Consider the following 20,374-nt stretch of genomic DNA (forward strand, 5'->3'; position numbering starts at 1 on the left):
TCCTCTTCTTTTGTGTGTGCAAGAGGAAATCAAAAGCTTCTGTTTTCTTAAACTAACCAGAATTCCCCATTTGAACTTGGGGAACTCTGATTAGCTTAAACTCTAGTTTGTTTCAAACCATGATCAAACCATGATTTATGATCCTGCCTTGTTCAGTAACTAGAGTTCAAGGTTCAGATGTAACAGGGAACTCTGGATAGTTTAAAATCAGAAGCAGATGCTTCCAGTCTCGGGGGGGGGGGGGGGCATGCAAGCCCAAGGCTGATTGCAGCTTGTACTCATAACCCTAAACCACGATTTAGCATTTACTTCCAAACTGGCCCAGTGTGTGACAGAAGAAAAAGGCAAATTCCATACTAGCAATTATTAGGAAAGAGATAGAAAATAAAAATCGAATATTGCAGTGCCTTTATATAAATCTATGGACAAGCCACATTTAGATTCTGTGTACAATTCTTGTCACGCTGTCTAAAAAAGGATATCACTGTGCTGGTAAAGGTGTATAAAAGGCATCTAAGGGCACAATCCTATGCATGTTTAGACAGAAAAAAGGCCTACAACTCCCAGCATGCCCCAGCTAGCCATGCCGGCTGGGGCAAGCTGGGAGTTGTAGGCCTTTTTTTCTGTCTAAACATGCATAGGATTGTGCCCTAAAATGATTAGGGAGCTGGAGCTTCTTCCTACAAGCAAAGGCAGAAAAAAGTGTGTGTGTGTGTGGGGGGGGGGATTATTTTAGAAAAAAATGACAACTAAAGGGGGACGTAAATGATAGAGGTCCATATAATTATGCATATTGGATAGAGACAGTGGATAGATAGAAAATTGATAGCTCTGAGCTCCCTTTCTCTAGCTCAGAGTCACCTAATAAAATGTATTGGTAATACATTCATGATTGGCAAAATAAAGTACTTCTTCCCACAACATATAAACGTATGGAATTTGTTGCCACAAGATGTGGTGATGGCTCACAGCAAATGGCCAAATCAGGCATGTGTCACAACTGGAAAGATAATCTGGGAGGAATACATTATACTCTTCTTCCTTCATTAGTACCATGAGGATGCAGACACCAAGGTAAGCTTGACACAGCTTTTATTTACAGGTTCCTTCCAGTTACTTCACTGGGTACAGGTAAGTTGGCAACCTTGCTTCTCATAGTAGAGAGCTCTGCCTTCGTTCCTACAAGTCCCATTCCTATGCCATTGGGCTCTACTTTGTAGTTTTTCTGGAGCCTCTACTTCTTTCTTATCTAACAAATACTCAGAAGGCCACAATGTGCTAGAAACACAACTCCAACTGACAATGTCTTGGGACCGCAGACTCTGGCCTCATCCATCAGCCAGAGAACCAAAGGCCACTGGGAGACTGCAACCCCTACCTCCCAGGAAGAACATCATGACAAGGGGGAGGCCAATCAGCCCCATACATTGGCCATAGAAGGAACAGCTGCAGGGAGCTTGATTTGCCCTTCCCTGCCAGAAATAACACCTATAACAAAGTTGCAGCTAAAAACTGGTGTGCGAGTTTTGCTTTTTTGTTCCTCCTCTCTTCCAATCCCCTTTCCTTTTGTGTCATCTTTTTTAGATTGTAAGCCTGAAGGCAGGGACTGTCTCATTATTGATCTTTGTAAGCTGCTCAGGGAGCCTTTTTTGGCTGAAGAGGGGGGTAAAAGTACTGTAAGTAAGCAAGCAAGTAAATCATTAAATAAATAAAAGGCTCCAGTTGTACCATTCCCTTTCTACTAACCTCTCTCATTGATAGCCAAGTCTAGGGGCTCCTTCACACGGAGCTTTTATCCTGCGATTGCTCCTTCACAGAAGTTTGTGGGCTCTTTTCATGATCATTCAAGGCGTCTCCTGCACTAAATGCCCTTTGTTCCATTTTTAAATAGATCACAGATAATGAGCTACCAAATTACCCCGTTGTGTTCCGCTTCAGTTTCCTCCGTGAAAAGAGTAAAAGCAGCAAGAAGAGGAGTGAGATCAATGAAAGATAATGGAAGACTCAGATATGGGGAGAAGGAGGGGGTAAAGGAAGCATGTGAAAAGGGAGTCGTGGTGATCCTACATTTAAAATGGAAGCAGAAAGCCCTGTTTTAAATGCAGGATTTTAGGCTGGTGTAGAGACGCCCTAGGTGCGGGCTGGTAGCTTTCTGGAGCTGTTAACTGAAAGCTCTCAGGTGGCTCCTCTGATAGAAAAGCTAAGGTCAGGTTTAGTGAGAATGACATTGTGGTTTGCCTGCCATACCCAGTTGGGTGGGAGATCTACAGGGTAGTGGGGTGACCCTGTTCTTGTCTTGCCAAAGAAGTCTCCCTCCTTTCTCCACTCTCATCCTCTCCTTTTCTCCAACGGAGCTGCCTTTCTCCCTCTTGTGTTCTGCCTCTGCCCTCGTGGTTTCCTTCCTTTTAATTGTTTTGCTCAGCCAGCCCCTCCCTCCTGCAGCTGCCTCCTGTCTTCCTGGAGGCCAGTGAGGTCTGTTACAGAATATCACCAACTCTACATAAGCAAATAAAATCACAGTGAAAAAAATGTAAATAGCCGGGGGTGGGGGGGTCCAAGCAGGATGGGAGCATGGCATACAAGGAAGCGATTTAACCTTTTCTTCCCAGGCTGAAATCTTCCCCCAAGGAGGAAGCTCCCACTGGTGCTAATGGGATCTTCCCTCTGAGGGCTAATAGCAGGTTGGGGACAATGTATTTTCATCCAGGCCATGGTGGGGGAGGGAAGGGGGACCTCTTCCCTGCAGGTCCCAGTCCTTCTGGCCCCTGCCCCCATGGGCAGCTATGTAATTCTTTTTTAACTGTGCTACTTAACTTTAACTACTTACATGCAATAAACGTGTTGTCTACTTTGGCCCCTAGATGGCTTTTAAGGGGATTAGACAAATTCACGGAGGATACATCTAGGACTGGCTACTGGTCATAATGGCTATATGGAACTCCAGGTTCAGAGGCAACATTGCTCTGAATACCCATTGTTGGGCGACAAGCAGCCACTGCTTTCCCTTCCTGCTTGTGGGCTTCCTGAAGGTATCTGGTTGGCCACGGTGGGAAGCTGGCTGATAGACCAGATGCATGATGTTGGGCGAGATGTACCTGATCCAGCAGGGCTCTTATGTTTTTATGTGGTGGTACAGTCTAGAACCAGGTTTGGCTCCTCTTTGTCAGAATTAGGCCTAGGTCCAAGCTAGGACCAGGGAGATTTATGTTCAAATCTCCAGTAAGCCATGAAGATCACTGCATGACCCAGGGCCAGCCACTGCCTCTCAGCCCACTCTATCTCATAGGGTTGCTGTGAGGATAAAAGGGGGAGAGGGAAATGTATGCTGCCCTGTAATCCTTGGAAGGACAGGATAAAAAAATGTAATAAAAATGTTTTAATCCCCTCCTACCATGTTACCTAGAATCAAATAAATTTACTTGGAAATCACAGGCCAAGTATGGATGATCACAGGGGGAAAAGAAGCCACCATGGCTTCTTTTCCCTACCCCATGCATACCGCTCGTGCGACTGCCATTCCCATAATTACCCACAATGCGGTGTGGGTTGTGTTGGCCAAACCCAGCGAGGTACACAGTGAGGGTGGCTTCTAAACCACCCCACAGCCCCTACGACAAGCCATAGGTTTTGGGGTGGTTCAGAAACCATCCCTGCTGCACACCTCACCAGGTTCAGACGACATTATAACCTGCGCTGCACTGCAGGTAATTAGGGAAATGGTGATCACGCGAGTGGGGCATGGGGAAAAGAAGCCACTGTGGCTTCTCCCACCAACCCTATGATCATCTAAACCTCGCCGTTGTTTTTAGTAGAGTTTACTTCCAAGTAAACATGCTTACTATCGCAGTGTTTCATCACTTTCAAGTGTGATTAAACTAAATAGTTTATCATTGCCTGTTATCACAGGAAGAACAAAAGCAGAGAAAGTTACAAACTCACAATGCTTCTGCAGTTTAAAAAGAAAAATATCTTGCTTTTTAAAAAATATATATATTTATTTAGTTTTTACATACATACATATGACACTTTACAGCTCAAAAATGGCAGTTGTTTTGCTTATTAAAACAAAATGAAAGATTCAGTGGCATTACTTATAAATTTCATAAATATTTTAATAAATAAGGTGTTTTAGTACAAATATTAGGAAATGTATTCAAGTTGTAGTTTTCAAACCTGACTTTCAAGATGGCTTTGATCCAAATAGTAGCAGTCTACCCTCCAGAATCCGGTAGATAGAACCTAAATTACACAGAAATAAGCAGCCTCAGAAAGTCATACATTTGAATAAAGTGATCTCCCATAACAAGCAAAATAATATCACACTGCTCTACTACTTCAAATAAATCAGCAATGAAAATGCAAATAAAACAGAATGCAAGCTTTCCATTGTAATGCAAACTAAGGCAAACCCCTGGAACTAACTCTCATTGGCTGCCTGTCAACAACCATTTCTGTATTATTAAAAAATCAAATAAAACTATGCTTTGTAAAGAAAACCCCTTCCCATTACTGAATTTTTGCACTGAAAATTAGAAAAGTACAAAGTACTGACACTCCCTGGAATAGAGCAAAATGAATTCATTGGTACCAGAACAGATTGTGGTTTTGGTGTCTCTCTGAAAACATCCCTTTGATGGTCTTAGGCAGAAATTTGTATTTTCCAAGCAAATGTCTCATTAATAAAATGTATCATGATGTTTATTTTTAAATGTTTCTAGAGTGTATGCCCTTAAAGCAAAGTTCTTAGGTCAAACAGTAAGCATCACGAAGAACCAAGAAACACCCTCTACACTGAAAAGCTTCCATTACCTTCAAAAGTAACAAGTATTTTTTCCACCAACAACTGTGCAAGTTAAAAAATTCCAAACTGAAATTGGAAAGCTAGAATTAGAAACAAACACTACCGTATTAAAGTAGTGATTGCTTCAAAGTGTTTTCTATATAGTGAGGAAGAGTTGTCTTTTGGCTAGAGAAAACTCAGAAGTCTGAAATTAGAGGAGTGTGTAAGTAGATGCACATGTGTTTCAGAGTGGCTTCTGCCCTTTTCCCAACAGCCTTCACTCCAGTCACATCTCAGCTCAGGTCTGCTACGCTATATACACACACTTGCGCACACCCGCAACAGGATTCACTGGATCACCGACCAGATTTTTCTTCCAATCATGACCTAAAATAGATATGAACCTAAACCAACGATTGCCTAAACATTATTTTGGGGACATTTACTACATGAGCTATGTACATGTCTTTGATGAGTCACTTGTTGGAGCGCAATTTACAATCAACTGATATTAAGATCATGAATTTGTGTATAACTACAGATAAAACCCAAACTCTGCCAAATGCAAAAAATAAGACATCTCACAGAATACTTCCAACACGGAAGTAAGTTCTACTGAGGTCAATGGGACAGTATTTTAACTCAAGGTGTAAAATTAAAATTCTAAGGCTGCAATCTACGCACACTTACTTCAGAGTACCCCCACCCCACCCCACCCCAATGAACACAGAGGGACTTACTTTCAGGTAAACACACACAGGATTGCTCTGAGGTTTGCTTGCTTGGAAGTTATGTTCCACTGGTACAGTTCATCCTATCGTAACAGGGATACTGTACACACACACGCTCACAGACACACACGCCAAATGCTTCTGTGCAAGACTGTCTTGTAACTGATTTGATGGTTTACAAATATTATGCTAATGGCTGGCTTTTTCCACTGAAAAAAATAACGTTGCTACATTACGATTTTTCTATGCCTATTGTTCGCCTTCCTTTAATGCTTTTCAAAAGGCTGCCTAACCATCTTCTTTCATTAAGAGGGAACAGCTTTCAGAAAAATCAAAATGTGCAATGCCTTTAATTAACCAGAACAGAGCCTCATCCTTATCTGCGTGCCTTAGCATAACCGTATCTCTGGTTCTACATGAAGGCTAATTTTCCACACCCTCATTCAACTACCCTTTCCCTGGTTTTAAGGTATAGTAATCCCATACCCTTACATCAACCTTGCCCATCCTGGTGCTGTCCAGATATTTGGAATTCAACTACCATCAGCCCCAGCCAGCATGGGTAATAGTTAGGTATTCCAGTCCAAAACATCTGGAGGGCACCAGCTTGGGGAAGGCTGCCTTAAATGGAAAGTGTTCAGTTTTACTATCTTGTCACCATGATTTGGGGTCCAATCTGTTTTATTATACTGTGTATTTAGATCCACTAACCTTTTAGAAGTCTGCGTCCTTAACGTAACTTTTCTTTAACAGATGCTCTTTCACTTCCTTACTCTCAATGTACATTTCAGACACCATATTGCATGGAATATACCCTTCCTTTCCTTCACATTCACCTCTGTAAAAACCATCGACATCTTTGTCACCAACCACCTTTAGAATTTGTCCCTCTTTAAAGGAGAGTTCATCCTCAGCTGCATCAGAATTAGGTGACATAGCTATGGGATCATAGTCAAAAAGGGCTACAAATAATCTTGCTGAGCCATCTGAATTAGGCACGGAAGGTGTCATTGTTTGGTCAGCTCTCAAAGTCATGGTTATAGTTGTATCTTTTGCCAATTCTACAGGAGATACCACCCTCCCCTGTGGTCCAGAGTCTTTTTGCCCATAAATGCTAATTTTATACTTTTGGATCTCCTCTTCTTCTACATCTGAAAGATCATAAATATGGTTGTGGTCACCGATAGGCATCTGCCAACTTTCTGTTCTTGATATTTGCTCAGCTTTAGACACACTAAGGTTAGATAGTTCTTTGCATAACTGTTTAATCTGCTTCATGTGTTTCTTGTCAGGGAAACTACCCATTTCTTCCTGAAGAGAGACATGTGTTCCTGCATCTCTGTAACTGCCCTTCTCTAGTTCAAGCTCTATAGAAGAAACACTGGGCTCAGGACTTGAGCAGTTTGCACCAGAATTTGCCATACGGTGTTGGAAGGATGAATATTTTGCAGTCGTATCAGTACTCTGGGTGACTGCATACACCTTGATCTTACTACTGTTTGGCTGGCTTTTAGACACAGCTTTTTTGGTTAGAGAACACTCTTCTAACCTTTCTCTTGGAGTATCATCAGCAAATACTTTTAATGTTGTTGGTGTGGAATTGGCTAATTGTTCACACCTTAATGAAGAAAAAGCATGTTCTGAAGATTGCTTCCCATCGGATGTGTATAGAATGGAATCACTGACATCTTTATTTTTTGCATTGTGAGAAGTTGTCAATGTAGATGAAGGCACATGATTCTGAGAAATATTCACTACTGTAGGAGATACTGACTGTTTGCAATTAGAAGTGAAGTGAATGGTGAAATTGGTGTCAGCACTGGCCATGTCTATGTGGGAAAAAATGGATGAAGATGTACTGGTTGTTGTATGGATGTGCCCATCTTTAAACTCTAAGAATTCTTTGAAAGTCAACTCAGGGGCTTGGGAGGAAGCAACAGATTTTGACAATAAAGAACTAGGAACTTTCAACAAAGTGGATGGAATTAAAGCTGGCACAGAATCCTCAGACTCTCCAAAGGGAGAGAGAGTTCTTACTGAAACCTTCCAAGACTCTTGGAACATATGTAGTTGAGACACTGCTAATAATACATTTCCAGATGTTGGTGACATAATTTCTGTTACTTTCTGACTATTGATGTAAACAGCATAGCCAATTACTTTTACCCCATTGGATGATCCTACTGCATCAATTGTTACTGGCAACCAGCTAATAACAAGAAACTCTGAAGAAGAACTAGGTTGTACTTGGACATCAAGGGGAGCATCAGGTGGTCCTGCTGATGGCGTACTAAATGTAATTGCTGTTGATTTCTCCTCCAAATTACCCTGAGGAAACTGTAACACGTTGTTAAAGGCCCGGGTTTCTACTTTTACACTGTATTGGCTGCTGGGTTTGAGGTTTTGGAAAGAATACCAGTAGACCCCTGTGTTGGTTACACTATATTCTTTCTCATTAAGATACACTGTATGAGTATAGTTACTGTTGCTTGGCAACCAAGCAATTTCTGCTGATGTTGCAGTGATGTTCCGAAGCTCCAAGAGTGTTGGTGCAATACAGGAACTATTTCCTACAAGAAAAGTACATTGCATCTTATCAGAATTTCCTTTGTCTGTCACACTTTGTACTGAGATTCGATAAGAATGCAATTTTAAATCCAGGTTCTCAATCACTGCTTTCATCTGACCACTGTGCTTCACATTGTGACATAAATCTGTATTGACATAGATGTTATAGCTATGCACGTTTCCCCAGGTATCTATATGTGGTGGATCCCAGCTTATCATGATGGATCTAGCAAACTGTTTAATAAGAGTTAGATTCTGGGGATAAGGCACTGCTGTCTGATCATCACACAGTTTTCTTCCCAATCTGTTAGACTGCAGATTAACACTCATATCTTCATCTGGGCTGTCACTTTTTTCTTCACTACTGGTATTTTGGCAGGGAAAACTCATTTCATGGTATAAATTATATGAAATGTCACTTGGCTCTGAAGGAAGAAAACTTATTAGATCATTACCAGAAACCTCTTCTACCAAATTTGAGGGTACCATTCCTCTTCTGCCGTCCATCAATTCCCCTTCATAAAAGCCATCCTCATCCATTTCTCCACAGATATAAACATATTCTCCAGCTGTAAGTGGAAGCTCTGCCTCAGGATTCTTGTTAGGACCATCAAACGGATCATAGCTATATCGTGCTAAAAAGACACGAAGTTTTGAAGGACCTTGATTTTCTAGCTGAAGGTTTGTAGAAGCTTTATCTGTCTCCAGTGGTATTTCACCTACTGTATCTTCTTCTGGATTAAGACAAGATTTAGAGCTGTTCTGTATGGATTCAGATCCAGATGAGTTTGACCGAGATTCTAATTCTTTAGCTTTTTTGAGCAAATCAACAGAACCTATGAATGCAGAGTCTTCATCATGGATGTTCTTACTGCAGTGGAAATTGTGGTGTGTATCTTGTTCCAGTTTTTCTGGACAGATTATTGCTGTGGAATTGCATGTTGTATGTGATAATTCTGATTCCAGGAGTCCAGATTTTTTAATTTGTAAACGTTCAAGTTCCTGAGACAGAAGGTTAAAGTGTTCAGTCTGGCTATGATATTGATTTTCTAACTCTCTCACTTGAGATTCTAGTAGCTGCACTGATTCTTCATGTTCTCTTTTTATTTCTGTCTGCACTTGCTGCAGGTGTTGTATTTCTTCCTCTTTCTTTTGCAGCACTAACAAGGTTTCCTTGTGTTCAGATTCTAACTGTTGCTGTCTTTCCGCTATCTCTTTCATGTTCCTAATTACTTGTTCTAAATTCTCCACTTTGATTTCAAGTCCTTTAGTGAACTGAACAGCAGTATTTCGATCATTAGTTGCCTGCATTAGCTTCATCTTTATCTCAGCACTTTCATTTTCAATCTTTTTTGCCCTCTCTGTTTTCTCATGGAGCTGAGAGTTCTCCTCAGCAATCCTGACATTTTCACTTAATACTTCATTAAGTTGCAATTCCAAATGATCTGTTCTCTTCTGTTTTTCCTCCACTTCATTTTGAAGGTTTTCACACTGTTTGCATTTTTTAGCAAGCATCTTTTTCAGAACCTGTAAGTGATACTCACTATCTGAATCTGTTTTTGAAGTGCTGTTTTCATTGTTCTTAACAACATTTCCTAATGGCAGTGCTTCTGATCTTGTGTTTTTTACCAACGTGCTCAGTGCTTTTGGCAACTCCTTTGGTAAAGATGAGCCCTCTAAACATGTATCTATAGTTGATGGTGTTTCCTGCATGATAACTAATGAAGAAGCATCATTTAAACCCATTTTGGGGGGCTGAAGAGATTCCCTCAGGTTCTTAAGCATTATCTGTCTTTGTAATCGTAACACTTCTCTCTGGGACTCTCGCAGCAAGCGATCAAAATCACTGATATTGAGCAAACAAGTGCTCTCCTTGCCTGCCGTTAGTTTGGCCCGAAGCTCCCAACACTCCCTCTGTAAGGCTTCGAGTTGCTGATCCTTAGCTAGCAGGGCGCTGGCTTGTTCACTCAGGTCTTTTGCCCGCTGCTGGGCGAATGTGCTCTTGTACAGGTCCACATCCGAGCAAGTCAGGGTTAACGGTATCGGGGTACTGCCAACTTTGAGGCTGGATTCTTGGAGTTTCTGGGCTCTTTCCTCCAGACGCTTGGCGATGCCAGCCAGTTCGCCATTCTTCCTTTTCAGCCGCTTCACTTTGTCTTTCATCTCTGGGAAACTGCTTTTCCTCAGCAGGGTGTTCTCTTCCTTGAGATGAGCGCACCGCCGCTCGAGCTCCGCCAGAGCTTTCAGCAGGCCCGTGTTCTGCTTCACCAGCTGGTTATAACTAGTGCTAGACAGCCAGTCTTGCTGCTGCTGCTGCTGCTGCCCGGCTGCCGGAGGCCCACCTTCTCCCGCAGACCCCCAGCCGCTCACTTTCCCTTCCGGGGGGGCATCCACGGACTCCTCTCGCTTGGCCCCGTCTTCCGAGCACTCTTGCGGCTGCGGGCCGCCGCTGTCTCGCGGGCCGCCGCCTCCCGGCGAGGCGTGGCCGGGGGGAGACTCGCACCTGCTCCGGCTGCTGTCCAGCGAGCGGGACTCGGGCGCGGCTGCGGCGCCGCGGGGGCCGGCGGCGGCGGCGAGGCTCTCCAAGGAGCGCGGCCGGCTCTTGCCCGGCGGGCGCCGCGGGGAGGGGGCCTGCCTCGCTCTCTGCGGCGAGCCCGGCGGAGAGGGCTCCCCTTCGAAGCGCTCCAGGATGTACTTCAGGAAGAGGCTCCGCTCCAGCTCCAGCTCGGCCTTCAGGTGGCGGATGCGGGCGGCCTGGTCGCCGTCGACCTCCCAGCGGAGCTTGCCCAGCACCTCCTGCAGCTTGGCGCGGCCTTCCGCGCTCGGCCCCGCGCCGGCGCCCCGGCCGCCGCGGCTCACCAGCTCCTCGGCCAGCTGGCGCTGCAGGTCGCGCGCCTGCCGCACGGCGGCGTCGCGCTCCCGCTGCAGGAGCTCCTGGGCCTCGCGCAGCTCCGCCTCCTTCCAGCGCAGCAGCTGCCGCACCTCGGCCTCGCGCTGCCGCAGGCCGGCCTCCCTCAGCTGGCGGAGCTCGCGCGCCCGCTGCTGCTCCCACTTGGAGCGGAGCTGGTCGGCCAGCAGCTGCCGGTCGCGCTCGGCCGCCTCGCGGAGCTCCCGGGCCTCGAGGGCGGAGCGGCGCCGGGCCTCCTGAGCGCGCAGGCGCTCCGCGTCCAGCTCCGCCCGCAGCGCCTCCAGCTCCCGCCGGTGGTCCTCGTGGAAGGGCGGCGGCGGCGGGAGGCAGCCGCCGCCGCCGCCCGCCCCTCCGACGGCACCGGCGGGTTGGGGCGCGGCTTTGCGTGGTGGCAGGCGAGGGGCGCCCGGAGGAGGAGGAGGAGGAGGCCCGCCGCCTGAGGGAGCGTCTCCGGTCATGGCGCGAGCGCGTCGGGAGCGCGGCCTGCGGGGCGAGGCGGGCGCCGAGCGGGGCCAACGGCCGCCAACGGCCGCGGAACGTTGGGGGCGGCTCCGTTCGAGTGCCCCGCCCCCCCGGCCATTGTCCCCGCGCGAGCCTGCCGGGAGTTCCACGAGCCGCCCCCCCCTTTCCCCACCCCGTTGCCATAGGAACCAGGGAAGAACCCCGCCGGGTCGGGCCGAAGGCCTGCCCCGCCCGCCTGCACCGCTTCTCAAAATGGCCGACCCGACGCCCGGGGGGCCCCTCCGCGCTTCCCCCCCCCCTCTGTGAATCACTTAGCCGTTTCTTATGTTTAGGGCGCAATCCTATGCATGTTTAGGCGGGAAATGCCCTAGAACTCCCAGCATCCCCAGCCAGCCATGCTGGGAGTTGTCGGCCTTTGCTCTGTCGAAACGTGCATAGCGTTGCGCCCCTATTCGTTCATTACGTTTCTCTAGCGTCCAACAGTCAACGCTCTCTGGGCAGTTCACAACAATCACAACCATAAAATACAGCATGAAGGGCGCAATCCTATGCATGTTTAGACAGAGAAATGTCCTACAACTCCCAGCATCCCCAGCCAGCCATGATGGGAGTTGTCGGCCTTTTCTCTGTCAAAACACGCATAGGATTGTGCCCCTATTCGTTTATTCGTTACGTTTCTCTAGCGTCCAACAGTCAAAGCTCTCTGGGCAGTTCACAACAATCAGAACCATAAAATACAGCATTAAGGGCGCAATCCTATGCATGTTTAGACAGAGAAATGTCCTACAACTCCCAGCATCCCCAGCCAGCCATGCTGGGAGTTGTCGGCCTTTTCTCTGTCGAAACACGCATAGGATTGCGCCCCTATTCGTTTATTCGTTACGTTTCTCTAGTGTCCAACAGTCAAAGCTCTCTGAGCAGTTCACAACAATCAGAACCATAAAATACAGCATTAAGGGCGCAATCCTATGCATGTTTAGACAGAGGAATGGCCAGAACTCCCAGCTTGCCCCAGCCAGCCATGCTGGGAGTTGTCGGCCTTTTCTCTGTCGAAACGTGTAGGATTGTGCCCCTATTCATTTATTCGTTACATTTCTCTAGTGTCCAACAGTCAATGCTCTCTGGGCAGTTCACAACAATCAGAACCATAAAATACAGCATTAAGGGCGCAATCCTATGCATGTTTAGACAAAGAAATGGCCAGAACTCCCAGCATTCCCCAGCCAGCCATGCTAGCTGGGGAATGCTGGGAGTTGTAGGTCTTTTTTCTGCCTAAACATGCATAGGATTGCGTCCTAAGTGGTACAGAAGTACAATAAATAAATAAGAAAGAAGGACATGAGGGCAAGACCGCTTTCCCACTGCAGTGGCAGCAGAAACATCTGATGGATGCTGGGAAAGGAGTCTGAAAAACACCTGTTTCCAGATACTTGTCCTTTTGCTGCCATCCCTTTTCAGGGGAGCAGGAGTTGCGTGGTATCGTTTGATACTGACGGCCCGGGAGATCCATTATTGTGAAGGCAATATCCTCTGCCTACACATCTGAATTTGTTATTGTGAGTGGCTTTGAGAACTCTTACAGTTGAAAAGCAGTGTTGTAAAAAAGCAATAAAAGTAAATCAATAAAATGGGCTGGTTCACATGACGTGTGTTTGTACATCATGGGATCTGTGGAAGGTGCACATAGGCAAGAGTTCAGCCATGACTGCTGCCTCATCTGCCCATGAAGAGTGCTGAGTTGGGAAACCTTTCTTGCTGTACCAGTGCACGCCTCCACAGAGAACACCTCTTGTTGTATCCAAGGAAGCCGAAGAGCTCAAAATGCTGACTTCAGCTATGAGAACCCACTCCAACAGGGTGTGCTACCATATGGCCTTCCTTCACAGACAGCCATGGATGAGGTGCTTGTACCTGTTTCATGTATAAACGCATTAAACCATGCAAGTCGTCCTGTTTCCATATTGAAGTTGCTGTTTAGTAGTGAGCCCCAAAGGGTGACCAACTCACGTGGAATGTATGTGACAGGATATCTGTGGAATACTTATTTAACAATATTTAAGGATCGCATGAAAGAAATGTCTAAGCGATGTACAAAATCAAGTCTTCACACCAGAGGAGAAAAATACCTTCCTGGGAATGCTTTTTGGAAAAGGTATGTTTTCAGTAGGTGCCAAAACCCAGAAGAGTTGGGGCCTGCCCAATTTGTAGTGGTAGGGAGTCCCAGAGAGTGGGTGCTACAAGACTAAAGGCCGTATTCTGAACCGTGATGGACTGAACCTCTGAAATCTTGGGTCCCACCAGGAGAGCATCCTGATGAGCACAGAAACTGGGCAGGCTGATAGAGGATTGGGTGATCTCTATATTTCCCTAGTCCTGAGTTGTATTATGGGGTGGGCAAATACTTTCCCTGTGGTCCCTTTCACTTTTCAGCAGTCATGTGACCTGATTTATATAAGACCTTGACTGCAGGTAAAGCCCTTGCCCATGTAAATGTTCAATGCATGCCCCATTACATTTAAAGGCACTAATCCCATATAACATTAGTACACCAGCAGTGCCTCCGCTCCACCTCCCATTCCGGACCTGCTAACATTACAGAAAGTGTATTTTTCAACAAGATGGCTCAGCACAAGTGGGGCGCATTCCAACTGGGAAACCCTCTTACCCCACATGTTCATGGCGTATTCTTTATACTATATATTTTATGTCTGAATACTTGCCCAAAGAGCCCACTCTAAAGAAAGGAAGAAGCATAGCGTAACCGCCCCCCGCTTCCCAAAATGCCACCCCAAAACCTCATGTTGGTGCCTCTTGATGGAAATTGCATGTGTTTGAATCACTTAGGATTCCCTTGAAGCAATATTTGGATAAATGTGTGCAATTCCAGTTGCAAGCAGATTCATGGGTGAATCTTCCATGCAAAAAAATCAGGCCAAAGGGTTACAAAGGGTGAAACATCTCTGAATCCTGAGGTAAAGGTTGCAGCCATCATATTTTAGATAACACTCTTGGGCTGAGGCACAGAGACTGATGCAGAAGTGCTGAACTGGATTTTTTGCAATGGGATTGCAGAAATTCGGGGGGAGGGGAGGAAGGTGACTTTTGATGTCTTTTTGTGTTACATGGGAAACCTCTGGTTAGTTTTCTCTTTCCCTCAACAGGAGCAATTAGGGGTATGTGGATGTAAAGCATCTTGCCAACAAGGTGCCTTGGAATGTCCCCTCCCCCTTTTCATCTCTTTATTCTTCTTTAAGTCTCCTTAGGTGCCTGGAAAAAAGCCAGGAAGCATTAAGAAAAAGTCCCAAGGGGAAGTGTTTTGGCCTCTTTTGAACCAAGAGTTTCTGTTTAAATAGAATTATAACTGGATGTCAGCACTAAGGAGAAGGTGCTTTGCAGGGCAACTCCATTTGCTGGAGCTTTGATAAAATATATGTGTATAATTTATGCAGCTGTTCGGTTAATCACACACTGTACTTAAGACAGCGATTAAAGCCCATCACATTAATTTAATTGAAAGAAAAAACTCAGGGAATTGTACTAGATTTTCCCCCATTAAATTAAAATAACAGCCCTAGATTAGATGTCCTAGGTGTCCATTGTTGTTAGCAGATAATGGAATTATTATGCAAATTGGGAGCTGCCCTTAATTGATCCGGCCACTGATGCCTTCTTCTCTCACTCCCTGTCTCACACATTCCTTTTTCCCCAAGCCTAACTGTAATTATATTCTTCCTTTATTTCCCACCACCACAGGCTTATTGATGTAGGCTGAGATCCAAAGAGGTACTTTCAGTACACCCAACGGCTTGCATCCACCTGGTGGGATTTCTGATGTTTTCTTTCTCTGAATAGCAGAACCATTCTATCCCCCCTGGCCCCCGTCCATGTCATTTTATAATAAACTACATTTGAAACTCAGCCCTCAGTTCCAAAAGCACTGTACCATACAACCTGGTGTGGCTTCTCTCCAAGAAACTCAAGTCCAACTCCTGCTTCTATTTCTCATAATTCTCACTGCAAATGCAGCACTGGTGTGGTTAAAAATGTGGCAGCCAGGATGCTAGTTGTGGCAAGACTGCCGGTTAACAAATACTCCACCTATGTTGCACCAGTTAACACTGGCTACCAATTTGTTTCCAAGTCCAGTTGAAAGTGCCGCTACTGACTTGTGGATTGTTTTTTCTGGGTCAGATTTAGGATCCACAATGTTACATGGTGAGTCCAGTCCTTCCTAGAGGAGTGGTCTCAGAAGGTGATCCTCGCAGACTTGTGTTCCACCCCATGGCCACAAGATTCCATCATGTCCTCCACACTTTTCAACATCTACATGAAACCGCTGGCAGGGGGTATCTGGAGTTTGGGGCTGAAGTGTCATCAGTATGTAGATGTTACTCAGTTCTACCTCTAATTTCCATGTACTGAATCAAGAGAGGCTCTTGAACTGTCGTTTAGTAGTAGTTTTGGGATGGATGAGGGCAAGCAAGCTGAGACTTAATCCAGACAAGATGGAGATGTTGTGAGTAGGAAAATTGTCCACTCTGAATGAAAGATAGGTCGAAGATGGGGTCAAAGATGGGGTGCTTGAAGGGGTCCAAATCTAGCAGACAAGACAGGCAAGGCAGTGTGGCTACTAAGGGCTTTTCTACATGAGGCTTTTAACCCACCACTTTATCAAGACTTCTGTTTCCAAATTCTTTGCAGGATTAAGGTTGGCTCCTTTGCACATGTCTCTTCCCGGGGTGGGGTGGGGATGTCTTTTCCTTATGTTCCATTACACAAGGGCTAGGTGGTGTGTGGTATAGCAGAATTGCACAATTACACTATTCTTTATCTTGCCATTCACTAATAATACCAGACTTTCCTTGTTAGAAAAAAAAGCCTGCTAAAATGGTTGCAAAGAACGGGAGATTGCCCTAGAGGAGGATGACATTCTGTAAAGGACCTGCAAACTACCATAAGTGAGGAATCACAAGTGTACAATAAACGCCTTGTGTAGAAAGGCTCTAAATCTGTAGCAACAGCTATATAGAGCTAGCCAGGCACCCACTGGCTGCTCAGGAAACTGTCCGCCTGAGCAGTTTAGTTGTAGTACCCTTTCTGGCCACTATAAGGGCACGGAAGCACAAGAAACATCGCGCCAGTACTTTCAGCCTGCAAGCTGCTTTCCTAATGGGGGAAAGTGCCGGGGCCCTACCGCCTGTGGTCCTGGTTCAGGTCCCCCGGCACATTATGGATAGCTGTAGCGGACATGCTAAAGTTGATGCTTACAGGACTGCAGCTACTCTGTCTCCATCGTCAGTTCTGTGACCCGATCTTGCATTTTCTGTGCCTTGTTGTTTGAGGGCACTTCTAGATTCAGCTTTTCCAGCAAAGGGAGCTACAGAAACCCAGGAGAGAAACAACTTGTTGCAGCGGCACTTGCTATCATAGGGCTTTGGCGCCACCATCCGTCACGTCTCAATTTCATTTCATTTATTATATTTCTATACCATCCCATAGTCAAAGCTCTCTGGGCGGTGCACAAAAATTTAAAACCATTAAAATACATTATATAAAATGTAAAACCATTCATGTAATGACATAGAGCAAATAACACACACAACAACATATATCTAAAACACATACAGTATATCTAAAAATTCCTAGGTGTCCCTGTGGTCTAGCAGCCTGGAGCCTATCAGACCTCTGTAACTGTGGGCCTGGACAATCCCACTGAGGCCAAGCCAGCCCTAAGTCCCAGTTTGAGGGAGAGCATCCCATCCAGAGCAAGAGGATTTGACACTTGATTCTGCCCAGAGTGAGGGTGGAGATTCAGATTTCTTGGATAAGGAAATAATCTACAGCTCCTAAACCTCAGTATCCACCCAGGGCCCTTCACTTTCTGGTCGAGGGTCACCTGTAGACCACCCGACAATGCTGGAGTGTACAATTCCAAAGCAGGGCTTTCCCGTTTTAAAATTCTGCTAGCTCTTTGTGGCCAAACTAGGTGTTGGAGATGGTGAAGAGTCTCCCATGTTTTCGTTTAGGCACAAAGTAGCATCAGAAACTGATCGAGAGTTGTTTTTAAAAAAAAAAAAACTGAGAGAGGGAGAGTGATCATTGAAGGAGAGGGGAAAGGGATGTGTAGCCCTTTGCTCAAAATTGCTCCACCCCCACCAGCTGTTTTCTCCCAATGGGAGAAAAAGTTCGGGGAAGCAATTTTGAGTGGGAAGTGAAAGGGTTAAGCAGCCTCTCCTATTCATCTCTACTGAAACAGCCTGAGGAGAGTTTTGGAGACTATTGCATCTCCAAGATACCATTTCGTTCTGCCCTCAGTTAAGAGTCATGACTTGGGCACTCACTGGACTACTTTGCTATATTAATGCTCGGTTGAGCTCAGACCACTGCTGAAACAACACCCATCTCTCCCACGTCCTGCAGCACCTGCCCTTGCTACCCGATTCTTGCTCAAGGTCAGTACTTCCAATCCTTTCTTGGCACCTCACAGCCTATCTGGAAGGGGAGGTCACAGTTGTTTCAGGGTGCTTGGATGCATGGAACAAGTGCCCCAAAGACCTGTCAAAAAACCTGCCAATGAAGACATGTTCCAACAGGGAGACTTGAACTCACAATCTTCGAGAGTGTGATCTCTTAGCCTACTCACTTCAGCACTGTCACTAAATTGTACGTGTTCAGAAAAGAATATGCAGGACTTTGAGATATATTCCTTACGTGTGTTATTAACAGCTCCCTAAAGTCAGCCCTCTGTGGAAGATTAAAGACTGCTGCTTGAGTGTCTGCGAGACATGGTGTACTCTGTTCTCTCTTTCAGGTTCTGCTAAAAAGCTTAATAGTAGATGTACTGGAGTTGATCCTTTTTTCTCCCCCTTTGTAATCATTATTTCCACTAGCAACATTTCCAAATGGAGGTTTAGATCTATTTGTCTTGGTGTTTAGGGTATGAATGACCTTTATAGAGGAAGGAGGTTGTCAGTCACTTGGTTTCTCAACGAGGCAGCATGATCTGAGATGAAATGCAATGTTTGTGTATGTGTGTGTACATTATGTGTGATTTATTTTTGCACAAACCCCTACTCAGGGTTCATCTCTGCCATGAACTTTTCAGGGAGCCTTTGACAAATTACTGTCTCTTAGAGCACAATCCAATGCATGTTTAGATAGAAAAGTGTCCTACAGCTCCCAGCATTCCCCAGCCAGTCTGACTGGCTGGGGAATGCTGGGAGTTACCGAACTTTTTTAAATCTATCTAAACATGCATAGGATTGCACCCTTAACCTTCCATCTGCAAAACAGTAGGACCTATTCATTTCAGACCTTATTTTCAGGACCTATTTATTTCAGACCTTATATTCAGAACCTATTCATTTCTGTCATGGTGGAAACTGAGCCCAGAAAGCCTCAGAGCAGTTCGGATTCTGAGGAGGAACAGCAATCCATGGGAGAGGGGCCAGCTCATCCCTCACAGGCTCAGCACCTGGCAGACATTCCTCCTGCCAGCATTCCTAAGATAGATAGTGACCCTGGCAGTGAGGGAGTGCTGGAGGGGGGCTTCTTAGATGCTCGACGCAGACGCAAAGAGCAACGAGAGATGGAGGGCACGGAAAGGAGACGTAGCACCCATTTGGCACGCAAGCAACAGCCGCCTCCCATGGACCCAAGGGAAAGAGGGAGGATCTCTCCCTAGCCCATAAGTTCTGGGTCTTCAAGTGACTCTCTTTCAAACGGGGATCAACTGCCTACTTGAAGCTTAGGCCACTCTGCTGTTCCTTGCTCTAGTCGCTGCTGATTAGCATCTGAAAGTTGTAAAAGGATTAAAGCTTTGAAAAGAAATCCTTTCATCTGTGTCTTGAGTTGGCTATTGGAATCTACTGAGAGAGGCCGCCAAGGAGCTCCTGACAATTTCAGACCTTGTACAGCAGCTGTACGAGGCTGCTGTAGAATGATTCTGAGGTGGAGCGACACTCCATAAGCCAGCTGTAATGACTGAAATCAGCTCGCCATGTGGTTGATCCTAATTCCATGGGGAAACTCTTTGCCATTACCGGTGCTTGTCAGCCAGCCCTCTAGGAAGACAATGGGCTGGAATGGATGATCCACTCTGCCTGGATTACCGCCTTATTTGTGGTGAAGCATGAGAAGGTGCTTTCTCTCCCCCACTCATCTGGTGCACACATCATTGGACATTCATGCATGGGAATAGATGTACATGTGTACAATTCAACATGTGGACACCTAGGGCTTCTTCACACAGAGCTTTTATCCTGCTATTGAGATTGAAACTCATGGACATTTGCAGGTCCCTCAGATGATGTTGTGAACCTCCAGGGCGTCTCCTGCACTTAGTGACCTTTATTCCATTTTTTAAAAGATCACAGATAACGAGCTACCAAATTACAGTGTTTGAGCTCCGCTTGAGTTCCCTCATGAAAAAAGAAAAGCCACAATAAGAGGAGCTAGACCACAGCGCCATCTAGCAGCTGTATAATGAAAAATATGGAAGACTCAGATAAGGGGGGAAAGCACTTGTAAAGGGAGTCCATCGTGACTTTGCATTTAAAACGGAAGCAGAAAGCCCCGTTTTAAATGCGGGATTCTAGGCTGGTGTAGAGATGCTCCAAGACCGCACAATCTGATCCTGGTTTTTATCTGGGATATCAGCCATGTGATCTGGGCCTGGATTTTATGTACATTTGCCCAATTTAAATGTTACATCCATGTGTGGACTGGTGACATTGGAGGGGAGATGTAGGGGAGGAATTGGGGCAAATGAGCTCATAGAATGATTGAGATAATATATTTTATTTGATCAACTAGTGACTAATCTCTGAAATGCTGGAAGCAAGCTTCCTGGTGCAACAGAACTCTTCTTTAAAAACGGGTATTATGGAGGAACTTTCCCACCCACTCCAGGAGCACTGCAGTCCT

General features: G+C 45.7%; 1 protein-coding gene across 1 annotated transcript; it reads right to left on the bottom strand.

Annotated features, from left to right (window-relative positions):
* Positions 1-3,979: 3,979 nt before the first annotated feature.
* On the bottom strand, positions 3,980-11,505 carry LOC146336176 (peripheral-type benzodiazepine receptor-associated protein 1-like). The gene is made up of 2 exons (XM_084820192.1): positions 6,223-11,505; positions 3,980-4,239 (listed from the first exon to the last, which is right to left on the bottom strand). The coding sequence occupies exon 1, from the start codon at positions 11,443-11,445 to the stop codon at positions 6,226-6,228; it is 5,220 nt and encodes a 1,739-aa protein (XP_084676318.1). The 5' UTR covers positions 11,446-11,505; the 3' UTR covers positions 3,980-4,239; positions 6,223-6,225.
* Between the last annotated feature and the right edge of the window lie 8,869 nt (positions 11,506-20,374).

The sequence above is a fragment of the Heloderma suspectum genome, chromosome 13 (genome assembly GCF_057233095.1).
Source record: "Heloderma suspectum isolate Gila_16-S chromosome 13, 16-S_ref, whole genome shotgun sequence".
NCBI lineage: Eukaryota > Metazoa > Chordata > Lepidosauria > Squamata > Helodermatidae > Heloderma > Heloderma suspectum.